Source organism: Anabrus simplex, chromosome 1, assembly GCF_040414725.1.
Source record: "Anabrus simplex isolate iqAnaSimp1 chromosome 1, ASM4041472v1, whole genome shotgun sequence".
In the NCBI taxonomy this organism is placed as follows: domain Eukaryota; kingdom Metazoa; phylum Arthropoda; class Insecta; order Orthoptera; family Tettigoniidae; genus Anabrus; species Anabrus simplex.
The window spans coordinates 1574621635-1574641372 of record NC_090265.1 but is presented as its reverse complement, the minus strand read 5'-3'; the positions used below and the strand labels follow the sequence as shown (position 1 = coordinate 1574641372).

At 37.8% G+C, this 19738-nt stretch overlaps 1 protein-coding gene across 1 annotated transcript in view; it reads left to right on the top strand.

Annotated features, from left to right (window-relative positions):
• The window catches only part of LOC136858544 (collagen alpha-1(V) chain), a 394943-nt gene that overhangs the window by 284702 nt on the left and 90503 nt on the right, over nucleotides 1–19738 (top strand). The window contains exons 13-17 of the mRNA XM_067138158.2: nucleotides 6012–6173; nucleotides 6272–6316; nucleotides 6446–6499; nucleotides 6647–6799; nucleotides 14372–14623. Coding sequence (XP_066994259.2) covers nucleotides 6012–6173; nucleotides 6272–6316; nucleotides 6446–6499; nucleotides 6647–6799; nucleotides 14372–14623 — 666 coding nt within the window. The remainder of the gene's footprint in view (nucleotides 1–6011; nucleotides 6174–6271; nucleotides 6317–6445; nucleotides 6500–6646; nucleotides 6800–14371; nucleotides 14624–19738) is intronic.

Below are 19738 nucleotides of genomic sequence, written 5' to 3'. Positions count from 1 at the left end.
TGTGGGGACAAAGAAGTACAAGGAAAAAGGAAACGTTGCACAGTGATCATACAGGATATGAAAGAATGATATTTGCAAGACATACATGAAAAACATTTTTTATATTTTTGTACCTATGGTAGGTAGTGTGATGGTAGAGGCACAATGTTATATAACATAATACTTTTCTGTACAGTAATATAATAGGTAAGAACATACACAACAGTACAGTGGCATGCTTCTGTATGCTGTGTGTCACTGAAAGGTCAAGCGACCTGTTCTGTCAAACTCAATACACTTGGGTTATGGTCAGAGTGGTAGAGTGAATCATAATAAAAACAAAAACTAGTTATTGCTGGACTGATAATGGATGTGCTCTGTCTGTGGGTTATAAGCCCAGTAAAACTGCAGTCTTTCCTGCTGAAAAAATGGAGTTTTCTATAAAAGAATTCTTATTTATAGTGAAGCCCATAGTGATTTAGAAGCTGCTGTCCAAATTGTACAGAGAACTATTTTCTGATCATTGCATACCCAATAGGTGAATGTTCATTGAGTATGCAGTACTGGTAGGTAGTGTTTTACCATCCTATTGAGACTGCGATCAGCAAAGATCCCAGCAAATCTTGGCAGTAGAAGCCGACATTCTGGATATAACTGAGTGGCATGCAAAGTGTTGCACGCAATGTTGGTGGCTCCCAGTGACTGCTCATCAGGTCCTGCGTGAAAAGCACCTGCAATCATTGTGTGCAATGCATACAGTGCCTCAAAGACAAATATGTTTCACAAAGGCAAGAATCCTGAATATAATTTTTAAACAAAATGACACAACAGCCATTGTTTCCCGTCCGAGTGCTAGTCACAGATGAGGCCTGTTTCATGAGTAATGGGGTGTGGAATTTTCATAATACCCATACATGGGTTGTCCTTAAAACACATACTGTTCAGCAGGGACATTTTCACTGGCAATTACAGTAATGTGTGGGCTGATATCATTGACAAATTGTACCCCATATATTACCCTACACATTTGAGAGATGCAAATTACCTAACCTTCTTCAGGCATGAACTATCGATGTATCTTGAGAATGTAATGGACATTAACATGTACTTTCTTCATGATGGTGCATCACTTTTTGTGAGCTGTGGTGTACATGAATACCTAGACTGTATACTTCCATGCCAATGGTTAGGGTTCAATGGACCAATTAGGTGGCCAGTTCAGACTCCTGACTTAAATCCCCTAGATTTTTATCCATTGGGTCATATCAATGGTCTGGTGTATGCAAGTAAGTACAAATGTGTTTACAAAAACTCACCATGCATACAAAACATAAAACAGAATGAGCAACATTGACTTTGTCCTTCTGGACAATAACAGGACTTCGACAGCTGTACCATATCACTACACTTCCTATACACCCGTCATGTTTTTGGCATTATTATTTATTTATCGCATGGCATATATGTATATATATACAGAAACAGGAAAGCAGGTACATCATATTTTAATATCCAAAGTTGTTATCCATTCTAGAGCTTCTGTATTGGTCTCTGGAAAATCAAACCAATCTCCAGGTAGGCTCTTCTGCTACACTCCTTTACAATTTGTTCGATGGTTTGAAAAGGAGCATAACAGTCACATTCGGGGGATTGTATCTTTCCCCATTTATACAGGGATGCAGCACACACTCCATGACCACATCGAATCCTATTAAGGATGGTCCAAGTTCTTCTTGAAAGATCAGACCTCAAATTAAGTGGGAAGAAAGGCCAGAGATGTTCACCCGTTTTTGAGATCCATTCTTCCTTCCATTGGGCATAGGGATTGAAATTGCCTTCTGTGAGCTTCTGAGTAAACTTAACTGGTGGATGTCTAGATTTCAACCGGTTCCTCTGAAGGTCAGGAATGTTGGAGTGGATGAGCAAGTCAGGGTTCTCATTTATCTTGGAGTATTCTCTCAACAGTAGCCTACTTGTGCTCTACAGAATGAAGGCGGCATAATGTTGCTCAAGACAGGAAGCCAGTGGGTAGGAGTTGATCTTATTATGCCTGAAATAATCCTCATTGTGTTGTTGAGTTGAGTGTCCCCAAGTTTCACATGGCAGCTGTTGATCCACACAGGAGCACAATATTCTGCTGCAGAGAAAACTAAACCAAGGGCAGAACATCTCAAGGTTGTTGCAGAAGCACCCCAGGTTGTACCACACAACTTCTGCAGAATCTTGTTACGACTCCTAATCTTTGCTGCTGTATTTACTAAATGTTGCCTGAAGGAGAGTGTCCGATCTAATGTTATACCTAAGTACTCTGAGTAGTTATTGTGTCTTGCCATTTTGTTATTTTAGATGAAAGCAGGACACCTCAGTTTTGCTGGTGTTTGGTTGGAGTCTCCATTTCCAAAAATAGTCACTAAGAATGGAAAAACCGAGCTCGATAGCTGCAGTCGCTTAAGTGCGGCCAGTATCCAGTATTCGGGAGATAGTAGGTTCGAACCCCACTGTCGGCAGCCCTGAAAATGGTTTTCCGTGGTTTCCCATTTTCACACCAGGCAAATGCTGGGGCTGTACCTTAATTAAGGCCGCGGCCGCTTCCTTCCCACTCCTAGCCCTTCCCTCTCCCATCGTCGTCATAAGACCTATCTGTGTCGGTGCGACGTAAAGCAACTTGCAAAAAAAAAAAAAAAAAAAAGAATGGAAAAGTCATCAGTTAAAATGTTCTCCGTTTCTTTCAGGTTACTATGACTTGTAGCTAAAGCTAGATCATCAGCATAGCAAAATTTTCTAGTATTCGTTGGTGGCAAATCTGATACATACAGATTGAACAGGAGAGGTGCTAAGACTGATCCTTGAGGGAGACCATTATTCAAACTTCTCAGCTTGCTAATCCTATTCCCTAGAACAACCTGAAAGAGTATTATTAAGCATGTTTCCAATTAATTGTACCATAGTTTTGCATGGTAATACCTGAAGAAGTTTATATAGCAGCCCTTCTCTCCAAACCATGTCATAAGCAGCAGAAAGATTTAAAAAAAACAGAAGAGGTTTCCAACTGTTGTTGAAAGCCTGCTTCAATGTATGTTGTGAGTGCAAGGACTTGGTCACAACAGCTACAATTCTGCCTAAAACCAGCTTGGTCAATAGGAATATGTTGATTAATTAACAATGCTAATTCTATTGTATAGTATAGTAGTCTTTCAAGGAGTTTATAGCAACAACTGAGGAGAGTGATTGATCTGTAGTTTTGTGGTATATCTTTTGGTTTGCCAGGTTTCAGTATGGCAAGGAGTTTAGTCTTCTTAAACTCCTTAGGAAGAATATCTGTCTGAAGTATGTGGGTAAAGAAGCACGTCAACCACCTTCTCACATTCCGTCCCATATTTACAATAAATTCAGGATGTATTCCATCAAAACTTGGTGCCTTACCAACTTTCATGTTCTTTAATGTTGTATTAACCTCATCAATCGTGAAGGCTTCAGAGTACTCGGAAGAGATTGGAGAGATACGTTTAAGCATCCTTAGGTTCTTTTTTTTACTGTTTTTGTATGTTTTTTTTTAATCTTTAGTAACCCTTGAAGCTAAAACAATATGGGAGGCTATTTTGTTTGGTGAGATAGTTGACTTCTCTCTAACTCCAGTTGAGCTTCCTCCAAGTTTACTCAGTAGATTCGAGGGTTCTCTACTGGAATGAGAGAAATCCAAGTTACTGACTGTTTCTGTCCATTTTTGTGTATGGTTTTCATCCATACTCCATAATAGCTCCTCACCAGTCGTATGGGCACCTGTTTCAAGAAAATCTTTGTATAGGGCATCACTCTGTTCTCTCCATCCATGAACGTATTCTTTCCTGTAACCTCTTGGGATGTGCTTTTTGGCTACAGATTTTACAAGCCCTAAAAATCTCTGATAATTATCGCTGGTTGCAGGATTCCATCTGATGCATGTGTCCAGCTCCTCAGAGAATTTCATCCAGTTTGCCTTTTTAAAGTTCCAGCATTGGCATGGGAAAGATGTAATTAAGGGAACAGAGATGCCCAACTCAAGGAAGATTGGTCTGTGTTGACTATTTGGGAAGTCCCCCAAAACTTCTCTCATCATGGGTAGAGGGTAGCCTACAGTCGCATGTGACGAAACAGAGGTCTGGGTTGGACTCTCGCTTCCAAGCAGCAGATCTAAACGTGCTTTGTCTTTTGCATCTAATATAAGATGTACATTTTGATCTTCTGACCATTCTACTAAAACTATGCCGCAATCATCGTTTCTTGCATATTTCCAAGTTTCATAGTGGTTGTTGAAGTCGCCAGCATAGATAGTTGCATGACTTGCATCTGGAAGAGCTGGGGTTGGCCAGCATAGATAGTTGCATGACTTGCATCTGGAAGAGCTGGGGTTGGCCAGCAGATGGCTGGAGGTTTGTAGATATTTACGATGATTACATCTTGCAGCTTTATTGTTACAGTATGAATTAATAATTGTACTAGATGAGATGAATTCAACCTGCTCCAAGTTGTTACGGGCATACGTAGCAATACCATATACATTATCAAAGTTAGCACCAATAATACTATAACCATAAATCTTTCCTCTCTTGCTTAGCTCATCTTCTGTAGCAGCATGTGTTTCTTGAATGAGTACCAGATCAATGTCATTATTAAATAGCAATTTTGACAAAACGTCCTACTTAGATCTACTGATACCTTCAATATTCAGTTGGCAAATTTTAATAGCATGTCCAAGCTTTCGAGTCAATTGGCTCTTAAAAGAGCCGTTGAGTGGTTTACTTCGTACAGTTTGCATATTTTCTGGGAGATCTTTAGAAGATAGGTCCAGCAGCCAATGTCGTTGCTTCCTTAGCACCACCCAGGGGTCACATGTAGGGCTTTTTAAGGTTTAACCTATGGACATGAAGCAACAGTATACCCCCTGTTTTTGGCATAATTTTCCTTTACCCCCTGTATTGTGTATATGATTTAAGATATGAATATCAATCCAAGAATCTGTAATATTCAGGAACAGGGGTTTCCAAATTTACCATGTTGTAGGGCAAAGAAGTAAAGGTCAAGTTAAGAATGTTTTTTCAACTATTAGATATAAAGTAAATAACAATCATAATATAAGAAACACTTCTATAAAATGCTTTTTTTTTTTTGTAAGATTCAAGACACTTGCTAAGATATTCTCTGATCTGGAACAAGAGAGCAATATTACATATCATTGATATGATTACACTAGATCGTACTTAGCACTCAAAGGATTCATGCTGTTGACTATCTGACACAATCTGTGTGGCTGTGGTTTCCGCACAGGTGTAATTATAATTTAACAGAGCTAGGATTTGGAAGGAGATTTCCCTGGTCAAACTATCTGGTACAATCCCAACATTTGCTTATACATAAAATGGTAAACCATGGAGAATTACTTCTATCCATTTAATGATGCACTAACACATGTTTTTGACAACCCTAGAATTGAAAAGGGTTGGGTCTGGGAAGGTAGTGGCCATAGCCTTAATTAAGGTACAGCCCTCGCATTTATTTGACTGGTGTGAAAATGGAAAATAACAGAAAACAAAAGTCATTCTGTGTTACATAATAGTTTTTATTTTGGCTCTTAGATCTTAATTCTTTTCTTATAATATAAATCGTAATCAACTACTGGAAAGCTTTTCATATTATTGCAAGTTTATTGAAAGCCTGTATAAATCTGCTGTAAGATGTTACATTAATGTTGCAAACTTTCTTCATCATATGAAACAACTATCAGACTTTTCTAAAATGAATGTATTCTTCTTCTTATTATTATTATTTTATGACCACCCGCATCACTTTAGTCAGTCCGTCATTCAGGTCTCTTTGAAGGGATTGTTAGGGCTTTGCGGTCCTCCCAGTATTTCTATAGTAGGCCTATTCTATAGTAATAAACTACAAAGAAAATAGATTAGCTGTTTTAAAAATATTTTCTTTTGTTACTCTTTTATGTAAATTTATAAGTATGAAGGCTTGAAGACCTGTGTACAAAACATGTGATTGTGCAGGGTTTTGAAGGTCCCCGTGGAGAGGCAGGTCCTCCCGGCCAAACTGGTGAGAAGGGGAAACAAGGAATCCCAGGATTTGCTGGCTACCCAGGGCCCCCAGGAGAGAAAGGTGACAAAGGAGGTGAGGGAAAGATTGGACAAACAGGAGAGAAAGGAGACAGGGTAAGAGATTAACTGTCTGATTTAAACTGAGATCTTATCCAGCAAAGAGCTTTTAGACTCAAATGTTAGTTAATATTGCTGGCCATCTTCTCTTTCAGGGTAATCCTGGACTACCTGGAGAGAGAGGAGAAGTAGGACCTCGAGTAAGTATTCCTTTTTGAATTATTTCTGGGACAGCTGTGATTTTAAAATATTTTATAATTTCTCTTCTGTTGAACAAATCTATCTAACCTACCAAATTTAAGAGACTAAGTGAATGTTTCTGATTGTAGGGCTTCCGAGGATCTCGTGGAAGGAGAGGGCTAGAAGGTGTCCCAGGACCTAAGGTAATAACAGTGTACACTTATCAATCAAGGTTATTTAGGGAAAAAAAAGAGCCCAGGATTTCCTTGATTGAAATTCATTTCTAGTATGAAATGATTATTTTTCACCAATTTTATATGCACTGTAGTAACTGCTGTGTGTGTACATAGGGTGATACAGGTCAACCAGGTCCACCTGGATCTCAAGGTGAGACTGGACCACAAGGACCTGAGGGACCACGAGGTTTTGCAGGACCACAGGGACCTCCAGGCAATAATGGGAAAGATGGTGTGCCAGGACCTCCAGGAGAAAGAGGACCACCTGTAAGTACAGTATTCAGAAGAGAATTTTACCTCCTTCTCAGAGATATCTCTATTTTACATTTATTAATGCCTTGTCTTCAAATTTTGTCAATCTCAGCTCATTCACTGTTGCTGATGTTTTTATCTTTAATTTAATTCAGGCATGATGATCAATGGGGTAAATATTTATCGATGGATTACCTTATATATATATATATATATATATATATATATATATACACACCATTCCTTCTACTTTATTTTTTTACAATTTTCTTTAAATTGCACTGACACAAATAAGCCTTACAGCGATGATGGGCTAGAAAATGGCTAGAAGTGGGAATGAAGCGACTGTAGCCTTTATTAAGGTACATCCCCAGCATCTTCAGGGCTGCCGACAATGAGGTTCGAATCCACTATCTCCCAAATGCAAGCTGACAGCTATGTGACCCAAACCACGCAGCCACTTGCTCGGTGCATTCCTTGTGCAGTTACCTTTTGGCACTATTGCAACTTTAAAATATCACTCTTTTGACATTGTAACATTTAACTGGCAATGGCTGAAAACTGGCTAAGGTAACTAGAGACCTTCACATCCCTTGAGGCTTACTGATCGTGACATAAAATGCCAAGTGAATTGAAAATTGTCTTGAAAGCAAATGAAAGTGTTTTACTGGATGTTGTTAAGTCAATTCAAGGGATTAGTGCTCTTTGTCCAGTTCTATCTCTACTTATTATTTCCAAATCTAAACAATTTTCATACACACTTCTTATAATTAGGCCCTAATCTGGTTCCATTTTAGAGCTGTTGGGAAATATTCAAATTTCTAAGGAGCATAACTATGGCTCCAATAATTAGAATAAGAATATGTGAAGGCAAACCATTAATTCCAAGGAATTTGATTATTATGTACAAAATTGAAGTAGCTAGCTTTCATCTTCAGTATCGTACCAGGAAAAGTTGTTGGGCTCTTGCGCATGGAAAAAGGTCTCAGGTAGTGTGTGGTACTTAGGAGCCAGTACAGAGAAGGAGTTTTGCAGGGCGAATAATAGATGGTATATTTTTTTCTGATGAATTTATTCAAGATCTAAATGCAAATCACCCTGCTTCTATCTCGCATTTAAACTTTTGAACTCATCTTGAAAATATCTTCTTTCATCAACATGTTCAATTCAAAATCAAAATTCAGAACACTTTAATGCATAGAAAGTTGAACACAAATATTTCCTTCTGTCGAATATGTTTTCCGGAGGCTTGAAAATGTCCAAAATCAACTCTTATTCTTGATAATCACACTCAAATAAACCCTACAGTTCATCTAGATTTATTCCTAAAGTCCAATTAAAATCTTGACTTGTAATTCGTAAACTGAATATGACTCAAAATAAACACTTATCTCATGAATCATTCTTATGAAATCCGAAAGTTTAAATTCATAAATCATAAATTGAATATGATTTTCAAAACTTCAAAATTAAACATTGATTCTAATAAATCACTCATGTGAAATCCTAGAGTCTTTTTAAACTGAAATTCACAGATTGAATATGGTTTCAGAAAATAAACACTGGTTTTAGAAAATCCTGAAGTCCATCTAAATTAATTCCTACAGTTTATCTAGGTTGTAGAATTGAAATTCACATGAAAATTAAATTTTCATGAATTTGGCACTTGTATTGACTAACGTAGCACTCAAGAATTATGACTGAAAAGGGCCTTTGCAATGAGTCAGTGATCGTCTAGTGCAATATTTTGAAGTTATTCACCAGAGTAAAAATTGTAAAGTGCACTCTTATCACCTGAGTTCTGCAAACTGGAACTGATGAAATGCGGCTCCACAAGTCGGCGACTGGAACTCCCACGATGTGATCAGCATGAGGTTGAACCAAGCACCAACACGACATACCACGTTCCATATCCCTCGATGTACCACATATCTCCTCCAACGTCGTAATCTGTCCCACGTTGAATTAGATGTTCGAGTGAATATGAGGTTTAAACACTTGGTCAAGGTCTCCGGTGTCGTCTGATATAATTCACACACAAGAAAGTTCAATTGACACAGTAATATGAACAAGTAGCACTCTGTTAACTGGATATTAGCAAGTTAAGAGTGACTAGTATTGCACTTTAGAATTACGTGAGTCTTAAATCACAGTTCATACTTTGCACTTCGTAATGCAGTATTCAACATAATACTCAAAATAATAATAGCTTTTAGCACAGTCTATAATGTTAGAAACACAGGTCTCTGTTTGAAGTATTTACAGTAAAATGTTCTCACTTCTTAAATCACAAGTGTTTTTAAATGCACAGTTCATGTAATGCGAGATATTTAACACTGTTCATGACATTTAGAACACATAGTAATAAGTTCGGAATGAATTGTCAAGTTCACAGTTCATGGAAATATCGAGCTTAACTTCAGTTCATACAAGACGCATTCAACAGTCACTAGAAATTTCAAACACACGTCTTAAGTGAATTTTCAGTGTAAGTTGGCCTTACTGAAGTCCATAGCTCCTATAAACAACATAAAATGTCCTCAAGGTTCACTCAGTTGCCTAAGAGCACTGTTCAAACATTCGTTAAATATCTGAAAATTGTCCACATTCGATCCTAACAATCACTGAGTTTCTGACTATTACAACTCTTTAAACAGTTCAAAGTCATAGTTCAAATGTGAGAACACACGTAGAAACGTCTTTAAATTTTGAAATGCATCGACAATAATAAGTTCAAATTGTCACACACAGTCCTTTCATTGTCCGTAACGCTGTACCTGAGAATGACAGAGTTCAAATACACATTGAAAATAATCGACAAGTCCACAACTCGGTAGAAATTTATGTCTTGCACTGTATTGAGTTCAACTTAAATGCACCTTGAAAATTTACAAGTCCACAACTAGGTAGAAAATTCCTAAGTTTCGTCTGACACGGAGTCCGACTTAAATACACTCTGAAATTTTTCACAAGTACCTAACGCAGCTGAAATTTATAAGTATCGCGTTCTCATACGGCAAACATTCCAAGTGTGTCTGTACGGCACGAGTTTATCACTTCGACTTTGCGTAGCGCAACACGACAGCATTATCACCTTACATGGTCGAGTTGCAGATTTAAACTGATTATACTCAGCGAGTCGTTGACCTTTTATATCTGTGGCTGACCGGCTCGCTGCTCGAAGCGACGAAAATGTGGTTTCATTTCCACCTCGATATTTCTGAAACTATTGGACGTATTTACTTCAAATTTTGGCTACTTCCCTTTCTAAATGTGGGCTTCACGCTGGTGTAGTTTATATTTCTGTAACTTAAGCCATTTAGTAGATATAAAAATGTTTCTAGATGATTCCAGATGGGTGGGTCTACAGCACGTGGCGATTACGTCACTCAGCCGATTCCTCGCTCTGTGACATCGCGCTGTCTCTCTCACTCCTCTAGCAAGCAGCTGAGTCGAGAACATTCGTTCGTAAGGCTGTTTCTAATTTTAAAGCTTAGCAGTTCTTCAACAAAGGATGAATAATAAATATGATATGTCAGGCCATAGGCATTCCTGGTACAGTATTAATCTGTTGATGTTAGTGTATGGTTTTGAACTACCAGGTGTAAGCCCAATGACTTTCAAATCAATTCATTAATTAGTTAATTTAATTAAGAATGGCAACTTTCAAGAAAATGATGGCATCTTTCACAGAAGTGAACGTTCTGCTATAAATTTAAAACCATGATATCATCATGTGCTAAAATTCTGGTGGGTAGTTCAATAACATTTGATCTATCATTATCTATAGAGTGGTAGGTGCCGTTACCGATTTCTTGCAAAAGATCAGCAAATTCCATTTCTTTATGGTTTTCCCTACATATTTTTATGTAAGCAGTGTATTTTTAAGAAGGGTCAAAGAGGGGAATATTTAATACAATTATAAATAAATAATTGTTTGGTGATAAGCATGTGGCAAAACAGGCGAAACCTTTATGAAATCTCCCCCAAGAACAATAATTTTCCCACCAGAAGGAATGGGATGTTGTTAAGTTACCTATGATATATTTAAGATGATTCACACACATTAATGAATGGCTATTTGCCATTGGGGCTTTATCCCATAATTAGCCAAGCTAATCGAATATTGTCAGCTGTTTGGAATTTAACTTTAATCCAGATACCGAACTCTCATTTAAATTTAGAGGAATTTTGAATGTAATGTGCACTATTCAACCACTGGGCAGCAAAACAGCGACTGTTCCTGTCCACATTACTGATATAACATGAAGCCCTAAACTGAAGCACTAAATGTTTTTCTAGTGCTCCCGGGACCATCAGTGAAAAATTCATTCATGACATTTGTGTTGTTTTGTTGGAGCACACATCAATGATTTCATTAATAAATGAAAGTTGTTTCTGGTTTGTTATAAGTACGGTACCATGTCAGCCAAATCAAATTTGAAAATTATCACATTAGTATGACATGGAGGATCAACTCACTTCACTAACTACCAAAATGGAAGAAGTTCACAGCCTTACTGTTAAAATTTCTCCAAAATCACTCAAGCTAACAAATATAGGGAGAGATGACATGGAGAAGGAAAAGTGTAAATTTATCCTAAATCACTTCAAGCTAGCAAATATAGAGAGAACCACAGAAGAGGCAGTAAAATCGTGCTGAATAGTTACTTCTTGGCCAAGTGAATCACTACATAACACAGGCTGGAAGAAGCCAAAGTACAGCTGACCAGGAAGACATCTGACTGCACATGCTTGCTTACCCCCTTCCAGCTCCTCTATCATGCCACATGCCTCAGCGCTGTCAAGGTTCAGGCGACCTTGAAGTACTGGTGAGTGCTTTGGCCAATCAGAATGCTACATTTTTCTTTAATAATTTAAAAATATATGGCAAGAAATGTTTATGCTTTTAAAGATACTCTGAAAATCTACAGGTCTAGAGAGCTTTCATCAGAGTGCTTTATGATGTCAATCAGTTCAGCCGTTCTCTAAAATTCTTTGTAACAAAAATCAGCCTAGTGTTTTAAATACTGTATATAGATGTGAAATAGGTATATAATATTCTTCCTGCTACACAGTTGAACAGCTTGCAAACTGTCTGTTCTACCATACAATATCATATCAGAACAAGACCTCTTATTTACTCCTCAGTGCAGGAGCAGTCACAGCGCATGCCACTCACTTGTGTAGGAGGATGCCACTACTCACCACAAGTTAGGAGCATAAAATATGCCATATTGAATCTGGAACTCGGTAGTTTTGGCACATATAACACACTCTTTCTACTCTACATCACAAAATACTCCAAATTAAATCACTTAAGTAGTCATATGCTCCCACTGATATGTACAGGCACCTGGAAAACAAGCACACGGCTGAACATCAAGCATGTCACTTTCACTTCCACTTTCTACATTCATTTCCACCATAGCATCATCATTTATCAATGAGCTATCATTCAAATTAAGATCAACCATCAACTGAATCATTATAACTGTTTTTCAAAAGCAAAGATAATTTCTCATCAGAGAGTTGCACTTTACAGTTTCCCACCAAGATCAGTTTTCACATCACTAAAATTCACCACATTCAGATTGCTGAAAGGAAAGGAAATGGTTGATAGAAAGAGTAATTACAGAGAAACCTCATTAGTGCATTCCTAATTAACATGTTTTCCCACTTAGCATGTTGTAAATTCAAAGTCCTAATTCTCATTATATTAAATATATATAAAAATACCTCACTTAACGCATCACGTATTTTCGCTATTACCACTTAGTACGATCACATTTTTACTAGCCCTGAAAATGTTATTTGTCATCCCTTGTGGAAGGAACGTGATTTCCAACTCGGGTAAGAGCCCTCACCACAGTTGTCTGATAACAGGAAAAGGCCTTGAATTCTTGAACTTCACAGGATAAGTTACATCTTCCAGGAGCAAGCCGTTAGCCTCAGAAATGCTCAGTTTTACTTGCCAGTTAGCAGTTAGACTGCGGAATAACACAATGAACCTATCTGTGCTTGTGTTTTACATTCCATTCAGAAGTGTCTTTCATGTTTAGTTGTACAGTGAAGGATAGCGGATATTTGTCGTGAGATAGCCTACATCTGGAACATAATCATGTGAAGATGACCAGCGTGGTGCATATTTGTCTTGTGATAGTCTAATTATGGACAAGGAAAAAGTCATGAAATTCCTTACTAATGAAGACAAAATTAAAGTCTGCCAGCAAGGCAACTGGCATCCACATCTTTAAGCGCACAGAGTTGGCATAAATGTTGAAACTCGCATCTTCCAGTTTTGACTTCATCATTCAAGTCGGTCTTGGTTGGTCGAAGATTCGTTCAATTCAAAATGGTGGCAAAAATCATCCTGTTGCAGTCACACATGGCCATAAACAACCTCTAGTTCATTGTCTAAGTGTGTGATCAGAAAAATAATGTTTAATAACCCACTGGTCCGAAATAAAAAGCTTCTACTAACATTTTAGAAGAAGTGTGATCTGCAATAATACTCTGATATTGTTATGGGTCCCGTTCAAATGTTTTCATATTACTTGTTGGGTGTTTTAAACACTTTTCAGTGCAGTATTATTATTTTATAAGCCCCAGGGAAATAAGTTTTCATATTTGTTCTCTCGTGTTTTCACACCTTTTAATACTCTCTTCTCATAGAGTTTTCACTGTACCCGCAGAGATATGATGTAAAATCCCCTTATGTTGGAAAAAATCATATCTAGTGTTTCCATATCCTTGTTGAACAGTTTTTATTCATATATTCAGTAGTACGTTTTCTCACTTAACACATTCTTTTTCCTTGTATCCTGCAGAAATGTCTTAACAAGGTTTTACTGTATATCCACCTGAAGGAAGAGGGAAGAATACCCTGTCCCTATGCGAAAGAAAGTTTGACTTAGTTCACAATCCGTACAATAGATGGTAACATAATGCAGATGCCACACATTGCGTATAAATACTCCACATCTACCAACATTAGGTTCATGCATTCCATGCTGTCAGGTTTAGTGGTATTATTAGTCCCTAACTGACCTCATTCTCTATGGAAATTCACAAAGAAGAGTTTTCTTAATATTGTGAAAATACTACTACTATTCGTTTCTATCTAATTTCTGTTAAAAACTAATAACTAAATGAATTTTGTAATACATTGTGTAATTCATCATGATCATCACTAAGTTGAACATATGTGAAGGAACTTTCTTGAATTTGGTTTCAAAATGTTTTATCAGTATGGTCCAGAGTGCAGCCCACTATGAGTAGGTTCCTCACACTCAGAAGTACATTGCATAAATAGGCATCTTATTACCAGTACTTTTAGCTAGTTTTTGATGATAGTCATCCTAGTTGGTGTATATTTCTACCTATTAAGTCAACACTTCTTGGAAAAAAATTAAATAGAATAAAAACATAAATACAAACAGAATATAAAAGAATAACAAAAATGCAGAACTGTAATAATATTCTTTATCAAAAATATGTTATTCATGGATATACTGTACACCACATATCTTATGAGCATCTCAGTCATACTTAGGAATAATATAACATTTTTAAAATAACTTTCAGGGTGAGCCAGGTCCACATGGCCCTGCTGGAGCACCAGGTGTAGTAGGACCACCAGGACCCAATGGAGAGCCAGGTCCTGTAGGGGAACCTGGAATGCCAGGACACCCAGGATTGCCAGGAGAGCCAGGCCGGCCAGGAGATTCAGGAAAGGAGGGTCAACCTGGACCACCTGGGCCATCTGGAAAACCTGGACCTCCAGGAGGACCGGGATTGCCAGGATTCCCAGGAGAGCGAGGCATGGCAGGACTTCCAGTAAGTTCCATTAAAATGGATCAATCATTAATCTTAACTTCAAGGTGTTTACTTTATCTACAGTGCAATGGCTACAGTGACATGTAAAGTGAATTCAATAGCAAGTACATGTTTCAGTGTTATTAAGCAGAGTAGGTTTATAACTTATAATTCAGTAGCTGTAAATCACTACACTAATCTACTTGGTAATCTATGGATATAAATGAAGCAATTTGCTACATGAAGATACTGTGGAAGGTAGCATTGGTAATTGTAGTTGTTGAAACTAGGAATACCGCCATTGATATTCTTACCTTGTCATGGTGGTGGGGTTTGCGTGGTCAAATGATCCCAAGAGTTTTGCCAGTGGTAGCGTAGCTACTGGTAGAGCCTCCCAAGTCAGACTGGTCAAAGATGATGGATGATGATCCAAATTAAATGGGATACCTTGGTCTTTCAGGTTGGGGGTTGGGCATTGGGCTAACTCCCCAATATCGTAAAAAGCATATTGTTCAGAAACCTAATCACAGAGAGAACCGGACTGTCTTAAACCTACAACAACCTGTGCGTGTTTAGTGGCAAAGATTTTGTATTGGGGAACATGGAATGTGAGAAGTATCTTCCAGGCTGGTGCCAGCAGAAAATTGGAGGAAGAGCTGTTGAAGTACAGAATGGAGCTAGTAGCACAGGAGATAAGATGGAATGTAACAGAGCTGGTAGAACTACAACATTATATATTGATGCAACAGTGGAGAAGAAGAATATAGACTAGGAATAGGACTCATGGTGAAGAAGTCAATCAATCATAGTGTGATAGAATATGAGACAGTAATCCCCAGAATATGACTGTCATTTAAGACTGACAGGGAAATTTTCTAACATCTTGCTAATCAGCGTGCATGCTCCGACTGAGGATGCAACTGAGAAAGATAAAGAAATATTTTATGAAAAGTTGGAGCAAGTGTATGATAGGCTACTGAAATATGTTAAAATTGTCCTAGGGGATTGTAATGCTAAAGTAGGCAAAAAGAAAAAAAAAATTAACCTGTTGAAGGCCTTCATAGCATACACCTAGAAATAAATGAAAATGGATGAAAACTGACTGACTTTGCCATCAGTAAAGGAATGAAATGAAATGGTGTATGGCTTTTAGTGCTGGGAGTGTCCGAGGACATGTTTGGCTCGCCAGGTGCAGGTCTTTTGATTTGACGCCCGTAGGCGACCTACGCGTCGTGATGAGGATGAAATGATGATGAAGACAACACATACACCCAGCCCCCATGCCAGCGAAATTAACCAATGATGGTTAAAATTCCCGACCCTGCCGGGAATTGAACCCAGGACCCCTGTGACCAAAGGCCAGCACGCTTACCATTTAGCCATAGAGCAAGACAGTAAAGGAATGATAATTAAAAGTACCTGCAGTCCCCTTAAAGACATTCATAAGGAGACCTGGATATCACCAGATGGATTGATGAGGAATCAAATAAATCATATGCTGATAGACACAAGACATGCTTCTCATATCATGAATGTGATGAGCCACCGAGAAGCAGATATCAACTCAGAACATTTTCTGGTGAGAATAAAAATACAGGAGAAACTTGCTGTCAAAACCAAAGATGTCAGATTTAATAAGAATAAAGTTTACAATGAAGAGATACTTAAAGAATAGAGAATACAGAAAGAATATCAGGATAAATTACAAGAGAAACTGCACGAAGATGAAACTACAGATGAAGATATTGATGTACTGTGGGATAAAACCAAAACGGCAATAAATGTAGCAGCTCAAGAGATACTTGGAGAACAAGAAAACAGGAAGCAGAATATAAATGGATGGTTTGATGAAGAGGTTTCAAAAGCCTTGGATGAAAGAAACCTAGCCCAACAAAGAATGCTGCAAAGACCCACTTGAAATAATGTGAATATGTTGAAAGAAAAGAGAAGAATAGCAAAAACTTTGGTAAGAAATAGAAAGAGAGTAGAAGAAAGGAACAGAGTTGATGAACTTCAGAATTACTTTGAAGACAAACAGGGGAAAAAATTCTTCTGTAATGTGGGACAAACAAAAAGAGGGTTCCGACCAAAAATGAATATGCTGAAAGATAAAAGTAAACTCATGTCCTCATCCTGAGGTGGTGCAGCTCTTTTCAGGCACACCCCCATTGGAGGTGAGCTGCATGTACCATTTCAACCACATACCAGCCCTCCTGCCATTCTTAAATTCCTGGCAGTACCGGGAATCAAACCCGGGCCCCTGAGGACGGCAGCTAATAACACTAACCGTTACGCTACGGAGACGGACTGCTGAAAGATGAGGCAGACAATGTGGTTGTAGGGAAGGAGGAAATCCTAGAAATATGGGCCCAGCATTTTGAATGTTTACTGTCAGGTAGACAGATAGTAAAGAAAGTAATGGAACAGCTAGAACAGAAGATGGACAAGAGGACCTGTTAAGAGAAGATGATACAGAAGATACTATGGCACCTTCAACTGATGAGATAATGGAAATAAACAACTTAAGGATAATAAAGCTCCTGGGAAAAATCATATAATGGCAGAAATGGTAAAGCATGGAGGTGAAATAATTTTAAGGATACATAAGATAATTAGAGTGGTTTGGAAAACTGAAAGAAATGCCAGATTATTGTACAATAGCTACCATCACCCCCATACATAAAAGGGGGTCATGTATGCGGTTTCAAAAACTACTGAGGCATATCTCTCCTGAGTATTATGTACAAAATACTCTCTATTTCTAGAACTAAGAGAGTATGCAGAAGAGTAGAGAGAGTGCTAGGAGAGTATCAAGCTGGTTTCAGCTCTGGAAGATCTACTGTTGATCATATCTTCACAGTTTGTATGATATTAGAGAAGACTTATGAATATAATGTGCAACTGAGACACCTCTTCATAAATTTCAAACAGGCCTATGACAGAATAAAAAGGGCAGCACTGTAGAAAACAATGCAGAATTTTGATTTCCCACAGAAGCTAATAAAATTAACTAAAATGACCTTGGAGATCAGGTTAAAATGCAAGGGTGTCTCTCAACGTCATTTTCAATGGAAGAACGTCTAAGGCAGGAGACCTATTATCTCCAGTTTTATTTAACCTAGCACTGGAGAGGATGGTAAGAGCAATAACCACAAACCCAGGAGGCAATATATACGGTAGATTTGTACAAATCCTAGCCTATGCAGATGACATAATCACTGCTAGAAGTGTAGAAGCACTAAAATCAGCATTGAGAGAGTTTGAAACAGCTGCCAAAGTCCTTGGTTTAGAGATCAATGAACCATATTCTAAGTCCATGGTAACTGAAAGGACAACAAGAAACAGAGAGAGTCTCCATATTGGAGGGCACACCTCTCAAGCAGTAGACAGCTTCTTATAACTTGGCTTGGTTGTAACATCAGAAAAGAAAGTGGAGATATATAACAAATTGCATTAAAGCTGCCAACAGAGCATGCAGAGCATTGTACTACCTTCTAGGCAGTAAAAATCTAAGCAGGAAATTAAAACTGACTATAAAAAAGTGATCAAACCAGTCTTATGTATGACAGTGAGGCATGGGTACAGACTGATGCTATGGAGAAGACACCGAATAACTGGGAAAGGAAAGTGATGGGGTAAAAGATATTTGGCTCAGTGAAAGATAGAGAGATATAAATGAAGAAATAAGATTTTTTTTTTAATCTGACATGATAGCCTCAGTAGAAATGGGGAGAATAAGATGGTTAGGGCATGTATGACAGATGGAAAAAGACAGATATGCAAAGAAGGCTCTAACTGAACATCCTGGTGGTAGAAGAATGAGAAGTCGACCCCATGTGAGATGGTTGGATGAGGTGGAGGCAGACTTGAGAACTATTGAAGTGAGGAGATGGTACAGATGTACAAAAGATTGAGTCTATTGGAAATCTGAGATCAAGGAGGCCAAGGTTGTCAGAAGACTGTAACGCCATGGAGTAAGTAAGTAAGAAACTAGGAATAACTTAGTCTAACCTTTCACAACCTCGAGTTCTTCAATTTGAATACCATAAGACATCTTCGATTAACTTTTTGCAGATCTATCAAGAGAAGAAATATGTAAAAGTACCATCCTATTCAAACCATTTGATATATTGTATGAAGTTAAGCAGTTAGTTGTGATCTGATTGGCTTTAAAATTTATTTTGTCCATGAGTATAAGAGTTATACCATAATATTGTTGGCTGTATGATTGCCATTATTACATTTCGTGAATATGAAAGAGAATTATTCCTGCTGAAAATATCCAAGCACAGTCAGCCTAAAGGGAAATATAATATTTTAGCCTATTTCACTTTTATTGTTAATTCAAATCTACTAAAAACCACACACATATGGGTCATAAAACATGAAGAGAAACAAACTAGTTTTTAATATATAGCGCATATCAAAATGAAATACTCAAACTTCTAGGGATGATAGAAGAGATAAAAAAACTGTTGGTCAGAAATAAATAGTTGAAGTATATTTTGAGGTGGTCAAAAATAAAACTATTACATGCCAATTTAATTGTAATTTTAAACTGTTCGAAAGTGTATCCTCTTACTTCAAGACACATTCTGCAATGATGTGCCATTGCCTGTCATACACTTTAAAGACCTCAGGCATGTGCTGTAGAGAGAATGCAGCTGCAAGGATCCGAACGACAAGCTCTTCTTTCGATACAGTTGGAGTCTCGTACACTCTCTGTTATAAATGAACAAAATGACCCTGGAGGAGCTGTCCTGATCAGATCATGAGTCTTAAGTTGATAATGGACTATAACAGGAGAAGAAACAGAGATATGGTGATAACATTTGTAGATTTCAAGAAAGCTTATGATTGCATCCATAGAGAATCTCTGTTTAAAATTTTAAGACACCTTGGACTACACCCCAAATTAATAAACATGATAAAATTGACTCTCACCAATACCAAGTCAAAAGTGAAGTTTAGGGGTGAAACATCAGAGACATTTGAAATTAAAACTGGACTACGGCAGGGAGATGGGCTCTCACCACTATTATTTAACTGTGCTCTAGAAATGGTAATGAGGGAATGGTTTAGAAAATGTCCCCCCAAAATAAAGATTGGCCGAAAAATCAAAACAAATTGCCTGGG